We start from the raw sequence: 26,071 nt of genomic DNA, 5'->3' as shown, positions 1-26,071 counted from the left end.
ATCATCTCTTCGTCTCCTTCTAATCGGCATGGTTTGCATCTCTTTAAAAATTGCTCAACTAGGCTGAGTCTTTTTCTAATTTGAATTACCCTCTTGGAGGCTAAGTGCCTGTTTAGTATGGCGCATCTGATGGCCATAAGTGTTTATTTAGTTCGATAAGCTCTTTTTATTTTATTTTTGTTTAGTTATTGATTGAGTAGAGTTTTTGAAGATTAATTAATTTATTTTGACTCTATTAGAAAAGTTCAGATTTTGGGTTTTTTGGAGTAGTGGTGAAAAGTTTTTTTAAAATGTTAAAATATTTAAAATATCTTTTACTTATTTTATAATCTTATTTCATTCTTTTCAGTTTTCATAATATAATTTTAAATAAATTACCAATTAAATAATTTACAGTTTTTAATAAAAGTTTTGATCGACAACCAAATAACAATAAAAAATAAAATCTACCCAAAATAAGTTTTATTCAAAAAGGTATATTAAATGGAGCCTAAGTCACTCATTTGATTAAATCCTATAGCTATAACTAAAATGAACCACCCCGAACCCCTAGAGTGAGTCTATGTAAACTCGTCTAACTGAATTGATAATAAATCTAATATCTAAGGATTCTACCGAAAATTAGGCATAGTCTCTCCTATAATTAAGACATTCCCACACTTGCAAATTATATAACAAACACTTCCAAAATTGCTCAATATTCAACCAACCTCTACAACAACTTCCTCAATCAAAATATCAAATGTCATCCAAACATCTAATGTTAAAATACAATAGGTTATCTTTAATCACAAATTATAACAAAATTATGCAATCCGAAATATCCCAACAAAAAACATCTAAGACCCCTGGCACCATCATGTGGCCATAATTTTAAAAATAACTATCATTGTTGAGTTGACTGTTGTACCTGCAAGTCTCCTATGGGGGGAAAATACAATAAAAACAGAGTGAATATAAAACTCAGTGAGTGAATAGTAGTTTTTTAAAAATAGATTTTCCTCAAAATAATTATTTCATTTCAGTGAATAATTTTACCAAATTACCATAAGAAACTTAAATAATTAATTTAATTATAAATCATAAACTGACATGAACATAATATATAATACCACATAAAAATTAAGGAAATCATAATACACTGTAATCTCAAATATAAAATTTTGAAAACTGTCACTAAACAAGTATCTAGGAGAATAATTTCGGCATACCTGGACCTCGACCGATGGGCAATCGGGGAATCTTATGCCCTAGAGTTACAACGGGTAGATAGGGAAATGTTATCTCATATCTTATCATATTTGCGCATGCTTAAATTGGTCCCCAAAGGACAAAGGACTATATTTGGACCAAAGCCTTTGTGTGCACTCAGACGGGCCGTAAATACTGAACACACATAGAGGCTTTGGGCCATATGTTCACACGAGCCCCAAAGGCATATATCTCATCTCATCTATATCACTGTATTTAAAAGGAAAATATACTGTCTAATAATTTTAAAAACATTCCTTATATTTATATACCTTTTAATCATACTTTAAATTATACTTTTCTTTTTATTAACACATTTAAATATACTCTTTCTTATCTTTAAAAAAAAAAAATACTATCATTCTTTATTTAAAGTCGATACGGAAAACTATTAATAACATAAGCTAACCGACTTTAAAAAAGCCAAGTTTATTTCCATATTCTTTAAGCCATTCACGTGCATGCGTGATTTAGATTTGCAACCAGTTAAATTTTGGTTATTTAGCCTTGAATTCCACGTGTAAGTTGGCCCGATTGCTCCCAAAAACAATTTATCTCTCATGCTTCCCAAATTGGTCATGCACTTTTTATCCATAATCTCCAATTATTTTTCTGTTCATTAAATAATTCAATTAACTAAAAATAATTAATAAAAATAACTAATAAATATATAAATAAGAGTAAAAAATATGCATATATTATATGCTCCTCAATAAATGTTATCATATCTAAGGTAAATTTTAAGTCATCCCAAATAGAAGGATCATATTAATTTATCTCTTAAAAGTGTTGAAAACTTTAATTTATCCCTTATTTTTTATTTTAAAGATGAGGGCAAATTGGGTTGCACTTATAATTTCTGTACCTAGAAGGCATGGATGATTGCCTTATAAGCGAAGGAGTTTTCGTCATGTTGAGGATCGATCACCCTAGGCATCCGCTGGTCATCAGTGAGTGATCCGTGGTCATCAGATGACTGTTGAGTCCTGAGCTTGTACAAATTGATATTAATCTCATGAATTTTGGGTTTGCACGTAATTAATGGTAATTAAAGAGACACACAATAAATGCTCTGTAATTTTCTAATTAATTTTCCTTAATTTTTTTCTTTGTTTTTGGAATCAGGTTGATATATAATTGCATTTGTGTAGTTGAATTTTCAACTGTGGAATGAAAATTTTCCAACTCCGTGTGAAACGTCTCTGATTGTTTCCTACTTTATGGTGCGTTATCTTATGGGAATGAGAAATTGGAATTAGGTATTGGATTGATTGATTGATGATGTTTCTTTTCCGAAAATACAATCCATAATCGGAGTCAAATTTGTGGGCTCCATAAAATTAGGAATGTGAAATGAAAAATCTCATTTTCATCTTTTTATAGAATAAAATTTTATTTTTTGAATTGACATTTTTACCCTCAAAGAAAATAGTAATAATAGAAGTAACAACAAAAATAATATTAATATAATAGTACATATATTTCCCTTTAAAAAAGTTTACGTCTTTATTTTATTAGTAAAAAATATATGATTTTAACTAAGGAAATTTTTTTGTAATTTGTTGATAATCCATTCCAACTATAAGATAAAGTAAACACATCAAGAAAAATACTATTGATACTGATTACAATTTTTGTAACTCAAGTAAATAATTTATTCTAATTATCACTCTTCGTCGTGATTCTAATCCATTCAGATCTAACTCATTCTGATTCTAACCTATTCTTATTTCAAGTAAATCTACCATTGCATTCTATTAGTGTACTACGAGAACATATTTTACAGGATTTGTGTTACAGCTAGGCCACAAATTGAAGGGTGCTCAACTTCAAATGTGTTCATCTTATATTCATCAACCTGCTGCAATGACGTAGGTGCACTTCTAATTCCTAAGTAATTGTTAACCCCAGTATTTTGTCTTGGAGGAAGATTTTTGAAATTTTGATGCCTTTGCGTTTTCAAGAGCAGGTGTATTAAATTCGTCATCATCTAGTTTCATTTTGACAAAATACATTTGATCATTACATTTCCGTTCCTCTTCTGCCAAGTTTCCTTCCATTGCTATCAATTCAGAGAAGTCGGTGCCCGCTTATTGACCCATAAAAAAGGGACCAAATCAAGTCTGACCTTGCAATCACCAAATTAGCCCTTTGGTAACTTGCAACAGTTGCAACCATCATTGTCCACAAATTTTACCTACGGTGTAGCATCGTCGTACGTGCACGCAGAACAGCCAAGAAATCGTTGCCAGCATTTTAAACTCATGCATACTTTCGTTTGCAAGAAAGTTAAAAGCATCATTCAAAATAGAAAATTTGAAACGTTTGAAACTAGCTTACACGATTAGCCACACAATGAATTTGTGGCTGAGCTTATTAAACGAAAAAAGAATAATGATATTTGATCTAAAGAGTACCGGAGGGTAACAGAAATAGAATGATTATGCAACAAACAGTTTCATTGTAGCATACGAAAATGGTGCACTGTGCACGCACAATAACAGCGTTTATGTCGCCAGTCTATCAGGGCTTCGGCCAAGTATCATTATTCCTAAATTAAAAAATAATAATAATGGCAAAAGCACTATTTTATTGAACATTTTATGCCAGTTAAAACCTTGAAATGAAATTAGCTAAATTTCTTCTTTGGAGTGGACATTTAAAGCCCTGCAAACTTTCAAATTAAGTGAAACTAGCTAAACTTCTTCCTGCAAAACGCATGCGAATTGTCAACTCTCATTTTCCGAGTTTAGAGAAAATTAATTTCTCAACACAATGGCACTAACCAAGTTGCATTATCTCAACAGTTGAATTAAAATATCAAATGAGTTTTCATAAAGGATTTAGTAAAGGATTAAAATGATCCTTTGTTATTTCAAGTTTTACATATGGGTGGAGATATTTCCAACCCACTATTTTTGTAATCCAACCCACTTTTAAAAAATAATTACAATGAGCTCAATTTTTTTAATAACTACAAATTAATAAAAGGTTTTGTATTATTAATCAATTAAATCCTTCTATTAATTTTTTTCTTAGGTTTCTTTGACCATTTTGATCATAAACTTTAAGATAAGTTTTATTTTATCATTTTATGATACACTACAAAACAACCAAATTATCCCAATAAACATGAGTTATTGTATCTAATAGTTTAGGTATTTAATTTTGTGACTTATAATCTAATATTTTTAAATGAAATCTAAATTTTCACTATCCTTACTTGTGAATTACATAAATTTAACAATCTAATAACTTATTACATGAGTATTGTGATATACATACATTATGTTAGTTTAATTAAAGATTAATAATCATGCTAATAAGGTAGTATTAGAAACAATGAGTTTTGTATAAAATTAGAAAAATATTGAAGTAAAAGTAAATTCTTATTAGTTTTACTTTATAAGGATAAAATACTCAATTCAAACTGATGCCAAAACATCTTTGTAATCAAATATAATAAAAAAATAAGTCTAAAAAAGTAAACTAAGATAGATTTAATTAATTAATTCTTCAAAATTCTTCTTTATTTGAAAATTTTAAAAACATTGTGCACTTTTTGTAACTATTTTCTGAAAAACGGGTGGGTTTACGAAAACTATGAGATGGAGATATCAAGTAAATGCGTAGTGGCAAATTCTGGCCGTTTTATTTGAAATGCTAGTTAAATGACAAAGAAACGAGTAAACCAATACTAAAGTCCTCTCTATAAAGATAGTGATCGATTGTTAATGAGAGTTTTAAAGATGGATCATACGTTAAGCTGCATATTATGGCTTCTATTCACTTGGCTTTTTGTGATGGCTTTGAGTTCCTTTTACAAGAGACGCAAAGCAGGATCCGAACAGCAGCCGCCGGGGCCTACGCCTTATCCAGTGATTGGAAACCTCCTCGAACTTGGTGACAAACCGCACAAGTCACTAGCCAAGCTTGCCAAGATTCATGGCCCCATAATGACTCTAAAATTTGGCCAGGTAACCACCGTAGTGGTTTCTTCAGCAAGCATGGCAAAAGCTATCCTTCAAAATCATGATTCATCATTCTGTAACCGGATGGTCCCGGATGCAGCCTGTTCCTACAATCACCAAGAAATTGGGATGGTCTGGCTTCCTGTCTCAACACCGTGGAAAAATCTACGAAAAATATGCAACTTACATATTTTCTCTAGTCACAAACTTGATGCCAATGAAGACATCCGGCGCAAGAAAATCAAGCATCTACTTGCTTATGTTGAAGAAAATTGCCGTGTGGGGCAAGCAATAGTGATTGGCCAAGCTGTTTTCAATACTTCACTTAATGTGTTATCCAACACAATTTTTTCCGTCGATTTGGTTGATCCCACTGCGCAAGAGTTTAAGGATATAGTTTGGGGTATCATGACAGAACTAGGAAAGCCTAATCTGTCCGACAATTTTCCTCTGCTTAAAAAGCTTGACCTGCAGGGGATAAGGCGTCGCATGACAATTCATTACAGCAAGATATTTGAGGTCTTTGATCGCTTGATTGATCAAAGACTGGATCAAAGACAAGAACATGGTTACAATACTAGTACCGAATCTTCAGATTTGCTGGATACTCTTCTCAATATTAGCCAAGACAAGAGTGTGGAGATTGATGGAAATGACATCAAACATTTGCTTTTGGTATTGTTTATTTTGTTTCCTTTCTTGCACAAATTTCAAGTTATCTAATAAAATTTTATATGACAGGATTTGTTTGTTGCGGGGGCTGACACAACCTCGAGCACATTGGAATGGGCGATGGCAGAGCTACTCCATAGCCCAGAGGCTTTATCAAAAGCAAGATTGGAGCTGGAACAAACAATTGGCAGGGGCAAACCACTTGAGGAATCAGACATCACTCGATTACCTTATCTACAAGCAGTACTCAAAGAAACCTTCAGGTTGCACCCAGTAGCTCCCTTATTTCTCCCCCGTAAAGCCTCAACAGACGTAGAGATCGCTGGCTTCACAGTGCAAAAAGGTTCAAAAGTTTTAGTCAATGCGTGGGCTATTGGCAGAGATGAAAGCACATGGGACAACCCTCTCATTTTCATGCCCGAAAGGTTCTTGGGATCAGATCTTGATGTCAAAGGCCGCAATTTTGAGCTAATCCCCTTTGGAGCTGGGCGACGCATTTGTCCTGGTTTGCCATTGGCAATCAGAATGTTACATATAATGTTAGGTTCACTTATTAACTCTTTTGATTGGAAGCTTGAAGATGAGAAGATGGACATGGAAGAGAAATTTGGTATAACCTTACAGAAGGCTCAACCCCTTCGTGCTGTCCCTATGGCCATTTAGCCCCACATCATATATGTATATGTATATATAGTTTATAGCCAATAAAGCACTTTATCATTGGTTATATTAATTTTGTGTCTTCTTATTATTATTATTAATAAGAAGCTCTCTTATTAATCAGCTTAATCCACTTTTGATTGGATTAATATTGTAAGCAAATAATATGTAAGGGAAGAATCGTGCTAAATGAACAAAGGGAAGACAAAGGGATGATAGAATATGAAAAAAAATATTAAAATAATGAAAAGAGAATCAAAAGTAACGAAAAGTAAATGATAAAATAAAAAAGTAATGACAAAAGCTAAAATCGTCATTATTCCTCAAACTCGACGAAGCCAAACTGACGAACTCATAGTTGCATTTGCATTAATAAAAGAAAATTGAAGTAAAATCAGTGGCCATTATCCGAAGATCTGCATTCATGGTACCAAAGACTACACACCAACAACATTGATGAAATTGTAGCGGGATAATTGCTAACTTTCACTTTCCCATTACATTAAAATAAAATTAATTTTTGGTTGTGTTCTATATATTTAAGTTGTTAGAATTTTTTTCAGTTTAAATTGTTAGAAAGTGAAGGATTAAATTTGTAAAAATTCTTGGATGCGTGCGTTTTATATGTTTAAATTGTTATGAATTGTTATATATATTTTTTAGTTTGAATTGATAAAAAGTACTGGATTAAATTTATAACAATTTTTGGATGTGTTTTATATATTTAAATTGTTGGATTTTTTTTATTTTAATTGCTGGAAATAATGGAATAAATTATAAAAAATTGTGGATGCATTTTATATATTTAAATTGTTAGGATTTTTTTAATTTAAATTGTTAGAAAGTAATCGATTAAATTTAGAACAATATTTTGATGTGTTTTATATATTTAAATTGTTAGAATTTTTTTTTAAATTTAGATAGTTGGAAATAATGGAATAAATTTATAAAAAATTAGTCGATGTGTTTCATATATTTAAATTGTTAGGATTTTTGTTATTGGACAAAAATGTAATACAAATTTATAATTACTTATTCTTAATGCAAATGTTAATTATTTTGTAGAAATGGAGAATTTGGAAAATGGGCATGCATTTGAAGAGTTAGAAGAAACAGGAGCTGACAATGCAGTTGGAATTGTGCAACCAAAAAAATATGAGTCAATAGTTGGAATGTTATTTGCTAGTAATGAAGAAATGTTTGTATTTTACGAAGCCTATGGTAAATAAGAAGGGTTTTTTGGGAAGGTTCGAAGTACTAAGAAAGGAACTAATGGGATTGTCAAATATAAAATATTTGCATGATAGTGTCATTAAGGTGCACCAAATTTAAAACCTTACCACTAATATAAATAATTAGTACAGAGCGAGTAAGGATCGATCCCACAAAGACTATGTAGTTATATTTATTATCAACTCTAAAGCAAGATTTAAAATAAAATAATAGTAGTAATAATAATAGTAATATTAATATAAATTAATCTAACTAAAGAAAATGCCAATTATAAATAAAAAGGGGGTTTATGAATTTTTAACTAAATAGTAAGAAGTAAAGAAATTAAAACTACGAACAAGAATTTAATAAAAACTCTAATTAAAGGAGAAAGAAATAATAATAATGAAAACTTTGGTTAAAGGATCATTCGCCACCACCAAACATGCACATAATATATCAATTCTATTATCAATTTATATTAAGACTATCAACCGTAGACAACAATAAGCTCTGTTAGTCTCAACCTTTCCTTAGTGTGTCGTTAGGCAAAATAAGCTCTTCACCTAATCTCTAACCATTAAATAATTTAAAACAAGCTCTTTAAATTTAAGATAATGGAAGCATTAAATAGAGAAAGATATTAGGTTGATCTAGGCAATAAACACACAAGCTCGGATTATTTAACCTAGGTTATGTTCTTCAATTGAAATTGTTGAGTGTTAGAAAATGCATATTTATAAAGGAGAAAACCGTCATTTTACATTTCAAGTTTTACTAACAACCCTTACTTTTATGTATTTAACCTTCTTGTGATTTAATTACATGTGTTTTATTTTAATTAAGTATTTTATGTATTTTAGGGGCATTATAGTCATTTCACAATAAAAGAGAGATCAGACGGCAAAACGGACATCGCTTTTGAACTCAGGACGGTCGAAAACCTTAGGAGGAGCATAAAAGGAAAAATGGCACTATTCATATGTATGGTACTATTCACGTGTACGGTACTAACTACGTTACTGTTCACAACACTGTTCACATAGACGGATCGATGACGTGGCATTGACCGATGATGTGGCATTGACTGATGAGTTGTCACGATCTTGTTGGGCTAAAATTCTTATGTACTGTTGATGGTGACGTGGCAGCATATCAGTGGATGAAAAATCTCGCGTACGGTACATGCATCACACAGGATTATTTTCAACCAAACCGCGTTACTGTTCACCCAAGTCAAACCGCGTTACTGTTCATCCGAGTCAAACCGTATTACTGTTCATCCACGTGGTCAAACCGTTGACTGATGACGTGGCGCAATCCTGAGCGTCCAAACTGTTTTTAATCTGATGGCCATGATTTACTCCATGTATCTATAAAAAGGGGGCCTCCCCCCCCTAATTTGATATTTCTGAATCCATTTTTGGGATCCATTTTCTGTAATTCCTTCTCCATCTTGTATTTTCTTTGTATTTTAATAAATTTCCATTTTGCCCCTAGTTCAACTATGAGTGGCTAATTTTCTTTCAAGCTTGGGTTGAAGGTGAAGTCTCAACATGTGTCATGGGCTTAATTTGGTAAATTTATTTTCTCTTCCCCTCTAATTTTTGTGGATGTTTTGACTTCTCGTCGACAAATAATAATAGTCTTGTCTAGATACCGCCTTGGTTACACCGGCTCTCTAGTATAAGGTTATTATTATTTGGCACGATAAGCCCTTGGCACCATATTGATTAGAGCGTGGTTCATGAGGTGTGGATTCCCCCCTCATGATTTAATTGGCATTAATACGGATTATTTAGCCCATGATGCATGTTGATACGGATCCAGATACCCAAGTACGTCAATTTAATAGATTTTCTCTTCAATTTATTCTCTCCATTGCAATTCCAATTTTAGAATTTATTCTCGCCATTTTAATTTAAGTCTTAGCATATTCCAAATCATTTCCACCATAAATCCAACAACCCATTTACAAAATTAATTCTATACACATAATTAAAATCCACCTTCTCGTGGGATCGACACTCGTCACCATTAGTCTATACTATAATAGATTCGTGCGCTTGCGAGTACATTAAAATTTGCACAACAAGTTTTTGGCGCCGTTGCCGGGGAGGTAAGTAATTTTAATTCATAGAATTAATTTTTGTGAATAATTCCATTTAAATTATTTTCTTGTATTTTTTTTTCTTAAAAAAAAGAGAAAAGAAAAAAAAGTGAATCTACATTTAAAGGTTAGTATTTTTTTTTCTTTTTCTCTTCTTTAAAATTCTGTAATTTAATTTTCAATTTATTTTTCTTTGTAATTTTTTTGTTTATCTTATTAATTTATTTTTAGTTAATTTATTTCACGTATTTATTTTTGTGTATTTTATAGAAAGGTTTTAATAGCGTAATAAGGTTAGTATCGTAATTTCTCCCTCTTTTTTATTTTTATTTATTTTGTTCCCATCTTTATTTTTTTATTTTATTTGTTTTGCATGCATGGTCGAAGGTCATTATTACCCAATCTTGAACCTATAGACCTTGAACTTGAGAAAACACTTCGCACACACAAACAAATTAAAAATAAAATGGATTTGCAACCACAGGAGAGGCCATTTAAGGATTATTTCAGTCCTTTAGCAAATTTGAGCACATCATGTATAAGATACCCAAATGTAACTGTTAGGAGCTTTGAACTAAAACCTAGTGTGCTAAATTGTCTCTCCACATTTTATGGCCTAGAAAATGAGGACCCATATAATCATCTGAATGATTTTCATGCTATTTGTTAAACTTTTAAATACGAGAATTTTTCAGACGATGATGTTAAACTTAGATTATTCCCATTTTCTTTAAAAGATAGAGCTCGTTCATGGTTAAATACTTTACCTGCTAATAGCATCACATCATGGGAACAAATGGTAACAAAATTTTTAAATAAATATTTCCCAGTGCATAAAACCAATGCTATTCGCAGGGAAATCTCAGAGTTTACTCAAAGAGAAGACGAGCAGTTTTTCGAAACATGGGAGCGATTCAATGGGCTACTCTTGAAGTGTCCACATCATGGGTACGAGAAATGGCACCAATGTCAATACTTTTTGGAGGGATTACTACCGAATGTGCAAGAATGGTTAATGGCAACAAGTGGAGGAGAGCTAATGTCAAAAAGTGCATCAGAGATTTGGGAATTCTTCCAGCGACAAGCGGATAATTCCCAACAACGGAGTCGATCACTCAGGAATACTAGAAGAATTAAGGGAGTAAATGAGGTTCACATTGGCGAATCAAGTTCAGAAATTAAAGAAGTCAAAGCGATAATTGAAGGTCTCTCTCGACAAATAGCATCATTATCGACTGCTAAATCAACAGAGCCACATGACCATGACTCATACTCAGATCAAGCCAATGCCATAGGTGTAATGAGAAAACCATCGAATTACAACCCATACTCCAACACATATAACCCTGGATGGAGAGACCACCCCAATTTTTCATGGTCTCAAGGATTCCAACAGAACGGACCAGCAGCTCCAGCTCCACCAATTCCACAAAATCCTCAAGCCTCTCAGCCACCATTTAGACCATACAATCAGAACCAGAACCACTCTCAACCTAGACCATGGGAGGATGCATTCCAGAATTTCAGGAATGTTACTCACTCCACGATTGAGCAACAGAACCGCACCATTGATGGACTACGAAATGAGTTGAGAGCAGGCTTCAACTCACAAGCTCAATCAGTTTCAAGCCTCGAGAAGATGGTGGGACAACTTGCTTCTTCAGTTCAGACCTTGGCAATGACTGTTGAGAAAGGCAAGTTTCCAAGTCAACCAGTGCCTAACCCTAAAGGAGTGCATGAAGCAAGTACTAGTTCACCACAACAGCATGGAGAGGTCAAAGCAGTCATGACCTTGCGAAAAGGAAAAGAAGTCGACAACAAAGTGGAGATGCCGGCGAAAAAAGAAAATCAAATTGTACCTATAAATGTTGACGACTCATCACTGGAGGAGAAAGAAGAAATCAACCCACGAGAATACGTTCCCAAAGCTCCATTCCCCCATAGGTTAGCTAAAGGCAAGAAGGGAAAATCCACAGGTGAGATTCTTGAAATCTTCAAACAGGTAAGTGTTAACATCCCTTTACTTGATGCTATTAAACAAGTTCCATCTTATGCCAAGTTTCTTAAAGACCTTTGTACTAAAAAGAGAAACATGCATGTTCAAAAGAAGGCATTTTTAACAGAAAACGTTAGTTCTATCCTCCAACATAAAATTCCTTTAAAATGCAAAGACCCAGGCTCCCCTACCATTTCATGTAGCATAGGGAACCACACAATTGAGAATGCTTTGTTGGATTTAGGAGCTAGTGTAAATCTTTTGCCTTACTCTGTATTCGTGAAACTTGGACTGGGAGAATTACACCCAACTCCAGTAGTGTTATAGCTTGCAGATCGGTCCACGAAAATACCTTGTGGTATTGTGGAGGACGTGTTTATCCAGGTAGACAAGTTCTATTTTCCTGTTGATTTCATTGTAATTGACACTCAACCAATACAGGATTCAAGGAAGCACATCCCCATTATTCTAGGCCGACCTTTCTTGGCAACTGCGGATGCTCACATTCAATGCAGGACCGGAAATATGCAGTTGTCCTTCGGCAACATGACTATGGAGCTGAACATCTTCAACATTGCCAAACAATCTCACAGTGCAGATGATGGAATTGTTGATGTGGATTTAATTGAAGCATTAGTTGATGATACTTTTGTTTCAAACCTTAGTGATGATCCTTTACAAACATGTTTAACTCACTTTGGTTTTGATTTTGATATTGACAGATCGGTTGATGAGGTCAACGCCCTGCTTGACTCAGCACCATCCATGGACGCTAATAAATGGAAGTCAAGAGTTGAACAACTAGCACCATCAGAGAAGAAACTCATCCCATCATCAGAATCACCACCGAAACTCGAGCTCAAACCATTACCCAACACTCTGGAATATGTATTTTTGGGAGAAGAAAGTACTCTGCCGGTAATTATCTCATCATCCCTAAATGACGAACAAAAAAGTAAGTTGTTGGATGTTTTAAAAGAGCACAAAGGAGCATTAGGATGGACCATAGCAGACATAAAATGTATAAATCCAATAGACTGCATGCATTACATTCACCTTGATGAAAATGCTAAATCTACTAGGGAAATGCAACGTCGGTTAAATCCTAATATGAAAGAAGTTGTTAGAACAGAAGTCCTTAAGCTATTAGATGCAGGTATCATTTACCCAATTTCTGATAGTTCATAGGTCAGTCCTGTACAAGTTGTCTCCAAAAAGTCAGGAGTCACAGTAGTTACCAATGCTGATAATGAATTGATACCCACTAGAGTAACTACAGGATGGCGTGTATGCATTGATTATAGGAAGTTGAATTCTGTCACACGTAAAGACCATTTTCCTTTACCATTTATTGATCAAATGCTTGATAGATTAGCAGGCCATGAATTTTATTGCTTTCTAGATGGTTACTCAGGATATAATCAGATTCCCATAGCACCAAAAGATCAAGAGAAAACTACTTTCACTTGCCCTTTTGGCACATTTGCATATAGGAGAATGTCATTTGGATTATGTAATGCACATGCTACATTTAAACGATGCATGTTGAGCATTTTTTCTGATATGGTGGAACGATTCCTTGAAGTCTTTATGGATGACTTTTCTGTCTTTGGTGATTCGTTTGATCAATGCTTACATCATCTAACACTAGTTCTGCAGAGATGTATCAAGAAGAACTTGGTCTTAAATTGGGAGAAATGCCATTTTATGGTAAAACAAGGTATTGTTCTCGGTCACATCATTTCGAGCAAAGGTATTGAGGTTGACAAAGCCAAGGTAGATCTCATTTCTAATCTTCCTCCACCCAAAACAGTCAGAGAAGTAAGATCTTTCCTTGGGCATGCTGGTTTCTATAGACGTTTTATTAAAGATTTTAGCAAAGTTTCTAGACCCTTATGCAATTTACTTGCTAAGGATGTACCTTTTATCTTTAATGATTCATGTCTTATGGCGTTTGAAAAATTAAAACAGTTGTTGACATCATCACCCATCATTCAGGCCCCAAACTGGAGCTTACCATTTGAGCTAATGTGTGATGCATCTGATTATGCAGTAGGAGCAGTATTAGGACAAAGAGTTGATCGAATTCCCCACGTTATTTACTATGCTAGTATGACATTAAATGATGCACAGTTGAACTATTCAACTACTGAAAAGAAATGCTAGTAGTAGTGTTTGCATTGGAAAAATTTCGATCATATCTCATTGGTTGTAAAATAATTATATTCACGGATCATGCTGCTCTTAAATATCTTCTCACAAAGAAAGATGCAAACGCCAGACTAATTCGTTGGGTGTTACTTTTGCAGGAGTTTGACTTGGAATTCAAAGATAAGAAAGGCACAGAGAATGTTGTGGCGGACCACCTCTCTCGTCTCCATTTTGACACAATTACAGAATCATTACCATTGAATGAGTCATTTCCAGATGAACAATTAATGAATGTGGAAGTATTACCTTGGTATGCTCATATAGTTAATTATCTTGTTACAGGTAAACTTCCAGAGCATTGGACCAAGCAAGACAAGGCTAAATTCTTTGTAGAAATAAAGAATTTCTTTTGGGGTGACCCGTATTTGTTCAAGTATTGTGCAGACCAAATTGTTAGACGATGCGTCCCAGAAAATGAAATTCAGAATATTCTTTCATTCTGCCATGAACAAGCTTGTGGAGGCCATTTCAGTGCTAAGAAAACAGTAACTAAAGTTTTACAATGTGGTTTTTATTGGCCAACTATATTTCGAGATGCTTACACTTTTTGTTCTTCATGTGATAGGTGTCAACGAATGGGAAGCATTACACGAAGGAACATGATGCCACTAAATCCAATTTTAGTGGTTGAGATTTTTGACGTATGGGGTATCGACTTCATAGGACCCTTTCCCCCTTCTTTTGGCCATCAATACATATTGGTTGCTGTTGACTATGTATCAAAATGGGTAGAAGCAATTCCATGTAGGACCAATGATCACAAGGTGGTGATAGGATTTTTGAAAAGCAACATTGTCTCGCGCTTTGGATTCCCTCGAGCAATAATCAGTGATGGTGGTGACCACTTTTGTAACAAAGCATTCAAAGCTCTTTTGACAAAGTATTCAATCACACACAAAGTGGCGGCCCCGTATCATCCGCAAACCAGTGGCCAAGTTGAGATTTCCAATCGAGAAATAAAGCACATATTAGAAAAGACAGTGAGGCCGGATAGAAAAGATTGGTCATTAAGACTTGATGATGCCTTATGGGCATATAGAACGGCTTTCAAGACCCCGATTGGGATGTCACCCTACAGGCTAGTATATGGAAAAGCTTGCCACCTACCTGTGGAACTCGAGCATCGTGCATATTGGGCCATCAAGAAATTCAATTTTGACATGCAGCAAGCCAGCTTAGAAAGAAGATTACAACTGGCAGAACTTGAAGAAATTCGCAATGATGCATACGAAAATGCCAAGATTTACAAGCAACGAATGAAAGTCTTCCATGATAAGCAAATTATGAGAAAATCATTCACTCCAGGTCAGAAAGTGCTTTTATTCAATTCTTGCTTGCACCTATTCCCAGGTAAGTTACGCTCTCGTTGGTCTGGCCCATTTATTGTTCATACTGTTTTTCCACATGGGGCAATTGAAATTAAGGACCCAAAGAATGGTGTCACATTTAAAGTTAATGGTCAAAGATTAAAGTCATATCTAGAATACCAACCACATGGAGAAGACACCGAAGTAAATTTGAGTGACCCACCAGATTTGAATTGATTTTTTTTTCTTTTCGTTGATTTGATTTTTTTTCTTTCTTTATATTATTCTTCTGCTAATTAAAATTATTTTTGCATAAGTGTGTTTGTTTAACTATTAAGTTTTCTTTTATCGTTTTTAATCATGAGTACCTTACTTAGACCGTTCCTCCTGAACATTCTTAAACCACTTCAACGTGTCAAAACTCATCTCAAAAGGCAGATTCAATTTTGTAAAACACATCGCATTTGGGCTCTACAACCACTAGAGTTAGTAGCCTATGTTGAGGGTTTAGAAAGCCAACTCAGAGACATTGAGAGAAGTGTTTACGACATCCAGTTAGAGCTTGAGGTAAATTCAATAAGAGGACGATTTTAATTTTCTTTGTGTGTTTTAATTTGTTTTTCTGTTTGTGTGCTTTAGTTTGTTACCCCGGTGAAGTGGCGGATAACGGTACTCCGTGACAATCAAGTCGGTTACTTCAGTTTCCCATAATAACTGATATTCTGAGGCGAAAGTATGGACAGAAACGAGATTCTAGCGAAGCTTCACAAGCAATTCCCTTCACTTCCTCAGAATGCCCTCCTTACGATCTATAAAGCTCGGTCCGAACGCATGCGATTACTCATGAGGAATAACATACCTGCTGACATCCGTTGGTTAATCGAGGCTAAAGTACGATTGGCAGGTGAGTTACCTCCAAAATTTATTGCATTCATGCCTGGTTGTGGTAAAGGAAATTATGCAAGAAGACGACGAGCTCGAAGAATTTCTGTTGCTTGTCATAACTCATAAGTGTGCCAGAATGAGTTGTAATAAAAACCCATGTTCTTTAGGAATGGTGTCTGATAACAGGGAAGATAAGATTCAATTCATTAGGGATGGCTTGAATAAGGAGTCATTGGATGATATCCTTTTGTCTCTTGAAACGCATCCCAGTGGATATGTGCAAGGAGCAATTCTCCAGTTATGGCCATTATTCCAGAAAGAGCATGCACGATATAGTCTCGGGAATCTGACTATAAACGACCCTGTTTGCCAGTTTATAAGAAAACTGGATAAGAAGCCTATCCTCGACCCATAGAGGGCGTTCAAGCCGTTTCTGGACGTAAAACCAGAGGAAGATGTGAGCCACAGTCGCAACTACCTGTAAATATCCTTTTACTTTATTGTTATTTTATTTCACTATTGTCTTATTGTTTGCATTATTGTCTTTAATAATTTTATTACTGTTTGCTTTTTCCTTTTTACTGTTTTCTTTTTGACTTGCGAGCCACGTGCTTTACGCATTATTTGACACTGACATATTACCTCATACACAACCATGACCCACTATCACCGAGACTCTTAAATGTGATTTTTTTTTTTGTCAAGCACTCACAAATTGTTTTTGAGAAGTATCACAATGTCAGCTACTCCCAATAGACAATTCAAGAACATTTGTGTGCTTTCTGGATTTACATATGGCAAACATAAAGAGTTCGTTGAGGCAGCCATAGATCTTGGTCGAAGCATAGCAGCGAGAAAATTACACTTGGTGTATGAAGGAGGTAATCGAGGGTTATCAAAAATGGTCTCAGAAGCAGCTTTTATCAGAGGAAGTCAAGTGTTAGGCATCATCCTAAGAGTCTTAAAACCATTGGGCAGTTCGTCTGACTCATCAACTGGAGAAGAGTTAGTCGTCTCAGGTATGCAAGAAAGAATAACTGAAATGCTTAATCATGCTGATGCTTTTATTTTCCTTCCAGGAGATCTTGTAACACTAGAGGCACTTATCACGCTAGCATCTTGGGCCCATCTGCACATCCACCAAAAACCCATCGGTTTGTTAAATGTCAATAACTTTTATGATGTCTTTATTGCATTTCTTAACCATGCAATAAAAAACTATTTCATTCCTTCTAATGTGAAAAAACTTTTTATTTGTGCTCACACTGCTAATGAGCTACTTGATATGTTACAAGCTTATAAACAGGAGCCAGACCCCTGGACCTTTGTGTTGGAGCGCCCAAATAATGATGGTAACAGTAGCCGCAGTAAGAAGTACAAATTAGATTTAACTCTCCGCTTGTAAATATTGTTTTCTGTGTTGCACCACCCAAGTGATGTCTTCTAAACTCTATTTCTTTCCTTTCAAACATTGAGGACAATGTTTCGTTCTGGTTGGGGGGAGGGAATAGTCGACAATTGTGGAATTTTGGTTAAGTTTTTACTAATTTTTGTTGTAGAAACTAATTGTTGCTAACTTTTTGTGTCGAAGATGGCTGAATATGGAGTGTAGTGACTCTAGAAACGCATCTTCATCGTAAAAAAAAAAATTAAAAAAAAAAATTTCAGACATTTTCTTTTTCTTTATTATGTTTTTATGTTTATTTTTCTTCTTTTTAATTTCTCCTCTATAAATATACATTTTCCAACTTGTGAGTCGAAGATGGCTGAATATGGAGTGTAGTTCCCCTAGAAACGCATATTCTTTAAAAAAAAAAATTTTCGTTTTCTATTATTTTACGTGTAACTTTTCTAATTAGTTTTTATGCATCATTTTCACATTTCTGCATGCATATTTTCCTTTCATGTTTAGAATAGGTTGGGGGGTAGAATGTTGTTTAAAAAAAAATTGTGTGATTTGTTTTAACATTGAATGACATGATTAATTTCAAATTTTAGTATTTGTATTATCTTTGGTCTCAAGTGATGTTACGCTATGTTTGCTACTCTACATGTTGATGTCGGAGACAAATATGAGTTGCTTGAAGGAATGAACATGTCATAATAAGTACCAAGTGAGTTTTTGAGCCTATTATTTTTCTTGGAGAGTAACCCTTTTGCCCATTCTTTATACAACTTAACAATTTATTATTGTATACACGATCTCTAGATTTCTTTTGAGTTAACCCTTAAAAAAAAAAGAAAAAAAAAGTGTGTTGCTACATTGGGAGGCCCATCTAACTAGTAGATATGGATGATTATTTAGAGCCCTAAAAGACGATGGAAAGGCCATCTTTGATTCGTTTGAGCCTTTCTAGCCATCCCTTTTATTAAATATCCATAGTTAACCATTTTGAGCCTTTAAAAATATATATATATATATATATATATATATATTTTCTTTGTCAACTTATCATCTTGACCCACTCTGATTTGGAGTATTACCCGATGCCTTATAAGTTCCATCACCTATTTATGTTTGAGAAAATGTAAATAATTATTTTGTTCAGTGAAGTTATGCCAAAAAGCAAAAAAAAAAAAAACAACAAAACAAAAGTTGTTGTTTCAAAAGAATAAAAATAACAATAATAAGTGAAATCCACCTTGCAACTTCCAAAAAAAAAAAAAAAATTCTCTGCATTTTTCTCAAACATACACTTTGTTTTCCTTATTTCCTTTCTTTGTTAACCATGTCCCTAGCCTACGTTACATCCTAATAAAAGTCCTTCCTGATTTTAGGGAACTATAATTTGAAGTAGAAGCTAGTTATATGGGCTAAAAAGATGTAGTGGTGCATATAAAAAAAATAAATAAATTGGGTTGACTAACAGTTTTTATTTGACTTGAGATCGTATTATTTTTAAGCTGAGGGCATATTTATTTCATCTTGGTGAGAGCATGTGATATCACTTCTTCATTATTTTCTCTCAATTATCATTCATTGGAGTGACTATTTTTATTGGGTTTAATTTCTTTGTGAGACTGTCACTACTTCCAGTGAGATTTTGGGGTTTGACATGTCATTCTTAAAAGTAGCTATAACAAAGTCTACTGGGTTGATTCATGTGGATGGTTGATGTGGGTGTGATGTTACTTTAGATTGGAGATAATGCTTATACTTTTATTTGATTGCTATCATTAATCTAATTGAATAAATACGAGTGTTTCTATTAAAAAAAAATATTTTGAATTTGAATTTTGTTTTCGCTTTATTTGCTAGGGACTAGCAATAAGCTGGTTGGGGGGTGTGTTGAGTGTTAGAAAATGCATATTTATAAAGGAGAAAACCATCATTTTACATTTCAAGTCTTACTAACAACCATTACTTTTATGTATTTAACCTTCTTGTGATTTAATTACATGTGTTTTATTTTAATTAAGTATTTTATGTATTTTAGGGGCATTATAGTCATTTCACAATAAAGGAGAGATCAGACGGCAAAACGGACATCGTTTTTGAACTCAGGACGGTCGAAAACCTTAGGAGGAGCATAAAAGGAAAAATGGCACTATTCATATGTACGGTATTAACTACGTTACTGTTCACAACACTGTTCACATAGACGGATCGATGATGTGACATTGACCGATGATGTGGCATTGACTGATGAGTTGTCACGATCCTGTTGGGCTAAAATTCTTATGTACTGTTGATGGTGACGTGGCAGCATATCAGTGGATGAAAAATCTCGCGTACGGTACATGCATCACACATGATTATTTTCAACCAAACCGTGTTACTGTTCATCCGAGTCAAACCATGTTAATGTTCATCCGCGTGGTCAAACCGTGGACTGTTGACTGATGACGTGGCGCAATCCTGAGCGTCCAAACTGTTTTTAATCCGATGGCCATGATTTACTCCATGTATCTATAAAAAGGGGGCCTCCCCCCCTAATTTGATATCTCTGAATCCATTTTTGGGATCCATTTTCTGTAATTCCTTCTCCATCTTGTATTTTCTTCGTATTTTAATAAATTTTCATTTTGCCCCTAGTTCAACTATGAGTGGCTAATTTTCTTTCAAGCTTGGGTTGAAGGTGAAGTCTCAACATGTGTCATGGGCTTAATTTGGTAAATTTATTTTCTCTTCCCCTCTAATTTTTGTGGATGTTTTGACTTCTCGTCGACAAATAATAATAGTCTTGTCTAGATACCGCCTTGGTTACACCGGCTCTCTAGTATAAGGTTATTATTATTTGGCACGATAAGCCCTTAGCACCATATTGATTAGAGCGTGGTTCATGAAGTATGGATTCCCCCTCATGATTTAATTGGCATTAATACGGATTATTTAGCCCATGATGCATGTTGATACGGATCCAGATACCCAAGTACGTCAATTTAATAGATTTTCTCTTCAATTTATTCTCTCCATTGCAATTCCAATTTTAGAATTTATTCTCGCCATTTTAATTTAAGTCTTAGCATATTCCAAATCATTTCCACCATAAATCCAACAACCCATTTACAAAATTAATTCTATACACATAATTAAAATCCACCTCCTCGTGGGATCGACACTCGTCACCATTAGTCTATACTACAATAGATTCGTGCGCTTGCGAGTACATTAAAATTTGCACAACAGAAATCACAAATTCCAACCTGCTACTTATGATTAAAATCTCAAGACAATTACGGATCAACAATTTTAATCTAGCAATAAAATTTATTCAAGTTCTATCTAATTGACCACTCAAATAAAACAAGAATAAACCATGAACATTAATTATAGAAGAACATAAACAATCTCAATTAAATAATTTGAATGATAGAATTTAAATTTAATTGCATAGCATGTTTAGGGTTTTGAATTCACCCTCAACCAAATAAAAAATCTAGCCTAACATAATTGAATTGGAAATAAGAGAATTGACAAAACCAATCATGGAGATTAATTCAAGCGGCTGTCGATTTTCCTCTTGCTGCCGAATTGCCTCTAGATCGGTTTTGCTCCAAACTTGCAGTTGCTGCTCTTCTCTTCTCCCGATTCCCCCCTCTTTTGCTCTCTGGCAGCTCTCCTTTTATAATGCTCTAAATCCTCTCATGAAAAGGATTAAAAACAAAAGTAAAGCCGCCACTTTTCTTTGGATTCACGTGCAAGGCCATTTTCCCTTTTTGTTTCACTTTGCTTTCCATAATTCAATGCCATGCACGTTCCATTTCAATTCTTTATTTCCAATGCTTTGTCCACCAATTGTTTAGGCAATTCACGTGCATAAAATATGGCGATTTCCTTTTTTTTTTTTTTTTTGTTCAATTTGCTTCACATATTAACCAATGAGCAAGCCAAAGCCACTTTAATGCTTGCACATGTTATTACCCTTTAAGATTCTTGATTCCAATTAAATGAAGCCGCCAAATTGAATTAAATTCAATTCCCTCTTTAATCTCCACGTGATGGTCATAATCTTCTGAATATGCATGAATTAACTTTGTTGGCTTCGGTTTTCTTGGTTTCCAAAAATCTCTAATTATTTCCCTTTTCTAATTCCTTCAAGCAGATCTCTTCTTAAATGCTCTGATTTAATTTCTCTTTAATTCCAAAATATACCTAAAATAACAAAATAAATAAAACTAAGATAAAAATTAACACAATAAAATATAATTTACTAAATTAAAAATTAACTAAAATAACTAGAATATTTAAGACCAAAACAAGAAAAAGATAGAGAAATTAATAGCAAAATATATGGAAAATATGCACTTATTATTGCATGTGGCTGTAACGGCAAGTCAGAAAATAAATATGCTAATGCATCTTTTCCCTTTTCACATTTTTCCAAAATAAATTTTGTACTTTCTAACGTATTGGATGACTCTGGCAATTTTTCATGCATTTATTTGTGCTCATTATATGTTGTTTCGTCATCCAACAAAGATTTATAAGATTGATAAGCATTCCCTTTGAATTTATTTACTTGCTTCTGACATTCAGGCCAAGAATTATATATGCTCAGCTTTCGTCCTTTGAAAACAACATAACAATTTTGAGTAGGCATTTGGTTTCTACATTGGAAAAATTCATATAAAATATAATATGCCCAAATTACTTCTTGCATTCCTAATCCTAATTATATGCAAAATGCAAAATATTAGTAAGAACTGTGTTTCTTAAAAGTAGTAAATAAATTTAAATTTCTAAGCATGCATCTCATGATCCTATTAATATAGAATTGCTAGAGTGAAAAGTTCAGTAACTATCCTCTTAATATGTATAAACAAAACAAATCATCACTAATTACTTCTTAATAGGTATAAATTGATCAATATCGACATTTAAATTAAACATTATGCAAAATACAAAACTAATATTGAAATCAAATATTATGCAAAAATTCAGTGCATTTTAGAGCTAAAAGTTCAATGCATTTAAGCATTAATACAATATTTCCCAAATCAACTTATCACACAAAAATTATCACAAATCACGTAATTAATATAGATATGATAATTCTGTAAAATGCATACATACATACATACATACATACATACATATAAGCATTCCCTTTGAATTTATTTACTTGCTTCTGGCATTCAGGCCAAGAATTATATATGCTCGGCTTTTGTCCTTTGAAAACAACATAATAGCTTTGAGTAGGCATTTGGTTTCTATATTGGAAAAATTCATATCAAAATATAATATGCCCAAATTACTTCTTGCATTCCTAATCCTAATTATATGCAAAATGAAAAATATTAGTAAGAACTGTGTTCCTTAAAAGTAGTAATAAATTTAAATTTCTAAGCATGCATCTCCGGATCCTATTAATATAGAATTGCTAGAGTGAAAAGTTTAGTAACTATCCTCTTAATATGTATAAACAAAACAAATCATCACTAATTACTTCTTTATAGGTATAAATTGATCAATATCGGCATTTAAATTAAACATTATGCAAAATGCAGAACTAATATTGAAATCAAATATTATGCAAAAATTCAGTGCATTTTAGAGGGGATGAGTGGAGAAAGCAACACGTGAAGAACAAGTGGAGGGGCCGAAGTGAGTGGAGAACTTTTTATTCTTTATTTTACTATTTATTGTCGGTCCCACTAAAGGAACAAAATTGGATGAAGGAACATGTGAAACGGCAGGCTACCGTTTCTGTCATCCCTTTGTCTCCCCTTTGTTCCTTTATCATTTCTCTTTACAAAATCAAACCATGAGAAATTCTAGAATTTGCCACGTATGCATTTAATTTGAAAAAACCACCATAGAAATCTTACTTATATTAAATTCATCTATATATTTTATACAATTACCAGTTGGTTGTATTATCTTTTATGTATTAAGAAAAATACTAAAGAGACAAATGCTAACTTTATCCATTTTATATTGTCAAACAATAAGCAACTAAAATGGCCCCATTTAGTGCTTACAGTTATCTTATCAATGTTTTATCTAATTTTTTGTCACTTCAGCAATGCTCATTTATCAAAGACTTTATTTTTTCTGTTGTCATAAATTTGGAATATTGCCATGCTTTGCTCCAATTTTTTTCCTTTTTACTGCTTATCCTATCCGATTACAAGTCATAATAATATTTCATATTTCTAAATGCAACTGGGTATCTACAATAAGATGCGCATTAGTGGCATGGTAAATGTGGCCAGAATTAAGAAACCGGTCTGATATAAATTGTTTTGATCAAGAAATTGCAGAGGACATGAAACTGTTGGTTGTATTGTGTAATTGTGAGGAATGAAAAATGTAGAGAAATACAATAATAATGGTGGAACTTTAGTATGTAAAGTAATGTGTTTACAAAGCTATATGTAGGAAAAAAATAATAGTTATAGGTAAACTGTAGAAAATAATGTGTACTTCAAGGCACGTTTCAAATGTCATTTTCCTTAAGACGTTATTTGCCCCCACCAATTGAGTGATGCACATGGGTTAAGCAAATACGCCTACAGGATACAATAAAGCACTTGTTTGTTTACTTATCGTTGTGTATCGATGAAAGCAAACTAGAATACTCTTGAATGTTGCAAGCCTGCCAAGAAAACAATATATTTTTCCTATAGAAAACAATATATTGGATTTTTAATGAACAAAAATAAGAGTTTTATGTTGAATTTCGTTCTAGAAAAGAGGGATAAGAAAAGAGTAGTGTGGGATCATTATTTTCATGTCTAAATGACTTAAACATGACCTCTATTTATAGGCATACTTGTGCCCCTTCATTTGGGTTGTCATCTTTCATGATACCCATTTATTCGTGGCCATTAGATCAATATTTAATTTTAATTAATGGTCCAAATTGAACCATCACCATTTCAAACGAAATCTCACCATGAAATGATGCATCTCTAAGTGAAAAGTCATGGAAGGTTATATTCTTAAGTGAAAAGATGCCTTTTCTATAAGACATCATTCATTTAGACATATCTTTACAATAAGACATTATTTATTTAGACATATCTTTACAATAAGACACCATTTATTTTGAAAATTTTTCCAACAATCCCCCACCATTTTTAAAATAAATGAATTTTGAAAAATTATCTCGCACAGGCTTGGAAAACTTATGCATAGATGAAGGTGCCTTTTGGACTTAAACCTTCACTTAGTGACAACACATCAAAGTTAATCAAGTGGCATGGTAGGCAAGCTTTGAACCAATGACCTTATTCGACTAACCGGATATGTCTCACACATAAGTTTTCAAATTCTCAAGTATTCTTTAGCCAAAACGTGGATTGGCCCTGTGTCTATATCCTATTTTTATGAGCACTTTAGTAACCAGCCAAGTTACATAGGAAGCGACACCACCTCCTACACTCACATCGGTAGACTTATCTATAATGTCCTTGTAACTAAAATATTTATAAGTCTGTTAAAAACTAAGTAGCTTAATATTTCCTATATGTTACAGGTATCAAGCACAAACCTTATGGGATGCTTCTTAAAATAATATAGTGCTTGCTATCACAACATATGATGTGCTTTTGCTCATTGAACCCAAGATCTTGACATTTCAAGTGTTGGGTTGAGTATTTATCATTGGTGATAAGATGATGTTGGCTTCATTCCCATCCGCTTAGAAGTTTTTAATACAATATCCCTTGCAAGGCATTTAATTAAGGGGTCCGCCAAATTTTGGTATGATTTCACGAAGTCAATTGTGATTACTCCATCTGTAAGTAATTGTCTCACATAACTATGTCTTAGACCATTGTGCATAGACTTTCCATTATAGATTTGACTGTTTGCCCTTAGACAAAGTTGCCTCACTATCACAATGAATGGACGCGGGAGGCATTGGTTTAGGCCAAATAAAAATTTCTATAAGCAAATTCCTTAACCATTCAACATTCTTGCAACGTGAAGCCAAAGCTACAAATTCTGCAGCCATAGTGGAATCTGCTATACAAGTTTGCTTCTTTAAGCCCCATGAAATAGCTCCTCCACTAAGATTAAAAATCCAACCACTTGTGGAAGTATGATCATATCAATAAGTAATCTAGCTAGCATTTGAAAATCCTTCCAAAATTGAAGGATATCAAGTGTAGTATATACCATAATCCATTTTATGTTTTAAATATTTTAGAATTATGTACACTGCTTGCCTATGTGCTTGGCTTGGATTATTAGTATATCTACTTAGCTTTCTAATAGCGAAAGCAATGTCAGGCCTAGTACAAGTCATCACATATATAAGACACCCAATAACACGTGCATATTTTAATTGAGATATTGATCTGCTAGTGTTAGGGTACAATCTTATGTTTGAATCAAAAGGCGTTG

The 26,071-nt window shown here is 33.6% G+C and overlaps 1 protein-coding gene and 1 non-coding gene across 2 annotated transcripts; one reads left to right on the top strand and one right to left on the bottom strand.

Moving 5' to 3' along the window:
* The first annotated feature begins 4,875 nt into the window (after positions 1 to 4,875).
* Positions 4,876 to 6,627, top strand: LOC18033733 (geraniol 8-hydroxylase). Its single transcript, XM_006423615.2, has 2 exons — positions 4,876 to 5,897; positions 5,964 to 6,627. The coding sequence occupies exons 1-2, from the start codon at positions 4,986 to 4,988 to the stop codon at positions 6,555 to 6,557; spliced, it is 1,506 nt and encodes a 501-aa protein (XP_006423678.2). The 5' UTR covers positions 4,876 to 4,985; the 3' UTR covers positions 6,558 to 6,627.
* A 4,096-nt stretch (positions 6,628 to 10,723) lies between these two features.
* Positions 10,724 to 10,827, bottom strand: LOC112096549. Its single transcript, XR_002904450.1, has one exon. It is a non-coding gene; the product is annotated as a small nucleolar RNA R71 (small nucleolar RNA).
* Between the last annotated feature and the right edge of the window lie 15,244 nt (positions 10,828 to 26,071).

The sequence above is a fragment of the Citrus clementina genome, unplaced genomic scaffold (genome assembly GCF_000493195.1).
Source record: "Citrus clementina cultivar Clemenules unplaced genomic scaffold, Citrus_clementina_v1.0 scaffold_8, whole genome shotgun sequence".
NCBI lineage: Eukaryota > Viridiplantae > Streptophyta > Magnoliopsida > Sapindales > Rutaceae > Citrus > Citrus x clementina.
Note: the sequence above shows the minus strand (reverse complement) of the source record. Positions and strands in the feature narration are given on the sequence as shown.

Bases quoted from the DNA above. Each gene is read 5' to 3' on its own strand.
- LOC18033733 (XM_006423615.2), top strand. From the start codon at position 4,986: ATGAGAGTTTTAAAGATGGATCATACGTTAAGCTGCATATTATGGCTT. The intron at 5,898-5,963 runs GTATTGTTTATT...TTTATATGACAG, and splicing joins ACATCAAACATTTGCTTTTG to GATTTGTTTGTTGCGGGGGC.